We start from the raw sequence: 3673 nt of genomic DNA on the forward strand, positions 1-3673 counted from the left end.
CATCCTTAGACATAGCATCAATGTTTTATCCCTAGTGGCAACAACACAACACAACCTTAGAACTTTCTCGTCATCGTCCCGAGTGTCAATGCAGGCATGAACCCACTATCGAGCATAAGTACTCCCTCTTGGAGTTACAAGCATCTACTTGGCCAGAGCATCTACTAGTAACAGAGAGCATGCAAGATCATAAACAACACATAAGCATAACTTTGATAATCAACATAACAAGTATTCTCTATTCATCGGATCCCAACAAACGCAACATATAGAATTACAGATAGATGATCTTGATCATGATAGGCAGCTCACAAGATCCGACAATGATAGCACAATGGGGAGAAGACAACCATCTAGCTACTGCTATGGACCCATAGTCCAGGGGTAGACTACTCACACATCACACCGGAGGCGACCATGGCGGCGTAGAGTCCTCCGGGAGATGATTCCCCTCTCCGGCGGGGTGCCGGAAGCGATCTCCTGGATCCCCCGAGATGGGATCGGCGGCGACGGCGTCTCCGGAAGGTTTTCCGTATCGTGGCTCTCGGTAGTGGGGGTTTCGTCACGGAGGCTTTAAGTAGGCGGAAGGGCAAGTCAAGAGGCGGCACGGGGGGGCCACACCATAGGCCGGCGCGGCCAGGGGTGGGGCCGCGCCGCCCTAGGGTTTGGCCACCCCGTGGCCCCTCTTCGTCTCGTCTTCGGACTTCTGGAAGCTTCGTGGAAAAATAGGCCCTGGGCTTTGATTTCGTCCAATTCCGAGAATATTTCCTTACTAGGATTTCTGAAACCAAAAACAGCAGTAAAACAAAGAATCGGCACTTCGGCATCTTGTTAATAGGTTAGTTCCAGAAAATGCACGAATATGACATAAAGTGTGCATAAAACATGTAGATAACATCAATAATGTGGCATGGAACATAAGAAATTATCGATACGTCGGAGACGTATCAATGGGCCATGGGACACTTTTGGCGGGTCGCTTGGTAGCCTGTGCGGCCTTTTGCGCGCCGGAGAAGGAGCCCATGCCCCATCGTTTGGTTGCCCGTTTCCAGCTCATCTTGCACGCAGGAAAACAAGAATCTGTTGTTTTGTTGCTCAAATCACAAGTCCATATCCTTGCCACAATTCAAATAGGGTGAGATTACTCAGAAGAACAAGATCCTCACGATCGCCACGATGAGGAAGGTGATGATGTAATCTTTCACGCGGCTGGGACGTACCTCCAGCGGTGCTCCTTGTAGAGCATGTACTTCCTTCGGCGACAGCTGTGCGAATGGCATTGCCTCATCGATGGCATGATCTTCCTGCAGCTCCTCTTCCAGGAAGCTCAGGTACTCTTGTTGTGCCTCCTCCAATGTTGCATATCCTCGGTAGTTGTTGTTGGAGTAGCCATTGACCTGATCTTGACAGACTCTCCATGAGCTGTAGATTCCTCGAACCCGCCCGCGAAACACCACATACCACTAGCATGGCAAAAGAAGAAGTTAGCGATCACAACAATGAAGCAATTCAAAAATGAGCAATATAACAAGACAAGTGTTAATAGAAAATCTGGAACTAACATGGGCATGCATATCATTCCAAAAGTCAATCAGAAGTTTATCCTACACTACCGTGGTGTCGTCCTACCACCACAAAAAAAAGTGGGTGTCTCATCCTAACACCGCAAAGTTCACCATCACCTGAGGGGTTAGTATATACCACCTCATCATACTTACAAAAGGGGGCCAAATGTTTTTCATCCTAGCTACTGCCAGAATATACATCATCATCATCACCACCATCATCATCACCATCTCCATGCATGCATCCCTGAACCACCCCCTCAAGGGCACCACTACACCTTGTCGTAGTACTTGCCAAGGTAGTTCCACAGCCAGAGGACACGGTGTGGCTCGATCATGCCGACGAAGCTGGATCCCTGGGCCTTGTGGTCGACGAGGTGGCTGAGGGCGACCATCAGATCATCCTCGGTGAAGCCAAGCATGTCGATGACCGCATTGTACAGGTCAGGGTGCATGTCCGTGGGCTTGTTCGCCCTGATGGCCTGTGCGACCTCCTTCACAGCAACAGTCATGTTGGTGAAGGCCACCAGCTCGTCGTCTGCGAAGGCACCTCTCTTCCTCTTGCCGGCGGTCGGCTTCTCAGGCGCGTTGCCGGGCTTGTCAGCATCGAGGTTGACCGTGTCGGACTCCTGGGTGTCAGCATCCTCAGGTGCAGGAGATGGTGCAGCCGAGCCCAGGGGCTCACTGGATCCTATGGCGTACTTGCCGGTGGCGAGGCCGAAGGAGAAGATGGTATGCATCTCGTTGTAGTTGGCGATGGGCACATTCAGGAACTCTGCGTCCTTTGAGTAATCCTACGATACGAAGGGACAATCATGTTAGTTCTACTCGTGGCTGATCAAGAAAGTTAGTGAGGAGGACTGAGTTAGTGAGGTGCTCACCGTGACGTGCCCGCAGTAGTGATCACCCTCAAGGACGATGCATTTGGTGTCCTCGCACCACTGAGCACCGCTTAGATCGCGGAGCCTGCTAATGGTGAGCCACCTCTGCCTCCACTTTCTCAGGTGGTTGTACACCTGAGTGGAGCAGACGGTCACACCACAGTGCTCAGCTAGGCCCTTCGCCACAGTATTGAGATGGATTTCCTTGAAGCATTTGTCAGTTCTGACTCCGCTCTGGATCAAGCCGCACATCTTCTCCAACACGAAGTTGGACATGAATGGAAGCCATTTCATGGTGGCATTCCTTTCCCGCCCGGTGTTCAAGGCCCTCTCCACTTCCCTGTGGTTCTTGTTCTTCTTAGAAGTGGCCAGCCTAGCCGCCACCTCTGCCGCTACCTGAGCCACCAGGTCAGACACAGGAAGAGGGGTGATCTTGGACTCATACGTGGGCTGTGAATCCGGAACTTGGGAAGGGATCTGAGAGTCCCCAACGTAGACAAGCGCCTAGCTAAAGTCATCGCAAAAAGAGTCCTACAGACATCGTAGTACAACCTAAATCAGACAAGCAGTTCATTGCAACTGTGAATAGCACAAACCCTTGCAAGATCATGGCAGGTGAGCACATTTTGGACTAACCCTTGCTACAAGAACAAACCCTAGGCAAGATCATGGCAGTAGCATACGGAAATGTCGAATCCTAGCTAGATCATGATAGCTCACTACAATCCGAACTAACCCCTGCTACAAGACCTAACCCTAGGCAAGATCTGACTACTCCTAACCTAGATCTAAACATCACCGCGGTACGGGGATAAGGGATGGCTTACAGTCATGGCCGGAGGTGAAGATGCGGTGGACCAGGAGGTAGCCCAGACGTACTCGCCGCCGCTGCAACAGTCGCCGACCAGAGATGCGTGTGCCTCTTACCTGCTTGCCGACGGGAGGAGGAGGTCAAAATTTGGGGGGGGGGGGGACAGTGGAGGAGGGGTAGAAATAGGCCATGGCGAGCGGCGAGAGGTGACGGAATCCTTCCCGCCCCCCTTTTCGCTTTTCGTCGATGCGCGCCGCAGCTCCCGCCATCTCCATTCTCGTCTCCGCCCGTGCGCGAAGATTCCACTTTGCATCACCGGGCGTGGAGATTTGCCTGCACCGTTGAAACCTGCCGAACCGGGCGTTCCTCCAGAGCCTGGCCCGACACTGCTTTGAGAAGCGGTTCCTGCAGCAACG

At 52.3% G+C, this 3673-nt stretch overlaps 1 protein-coding gene across 1 annotated transcript; it reads right to left on the bottom strand.

Moving 5' to 3' along the window:
• Positions 1–2044: 2044 nt before the first annotated feature.
• On the bottom strand, positions 2045–2722 carry LOC124654699 (the record flags this gene model as incomplete). The annotated part of the gene is made up of 2 exons (XM_047193698.1): positions 2447–2722; positions 2045–2359 (listed from the first exon to the last, which is right to left on the bottom strand). Coding segments are annotated over exons 1-2 (591 nt in total), but the record flags the coding sequence as incomplete, so codon positions are not given.
• Positions 2723–3673: the final 951 nt, after the last annotated feature.

The sequence above is a fragment of the Lolium rigidum genome, chromosome 5 (genome assembly GCF_022539505.1).
Source record: "Lolium rigidum isolate FL_2022 chromosome 5, APGP_CSIRO_Lrig_0.1, whole genome shotgun sequence".
Taxonomy (NCBI): Eukaryota; Viridiplantae; Streptophyta; class Magnoliopsida; order Poales; family Poaceae; genus Lolium; species Lolium rigidum.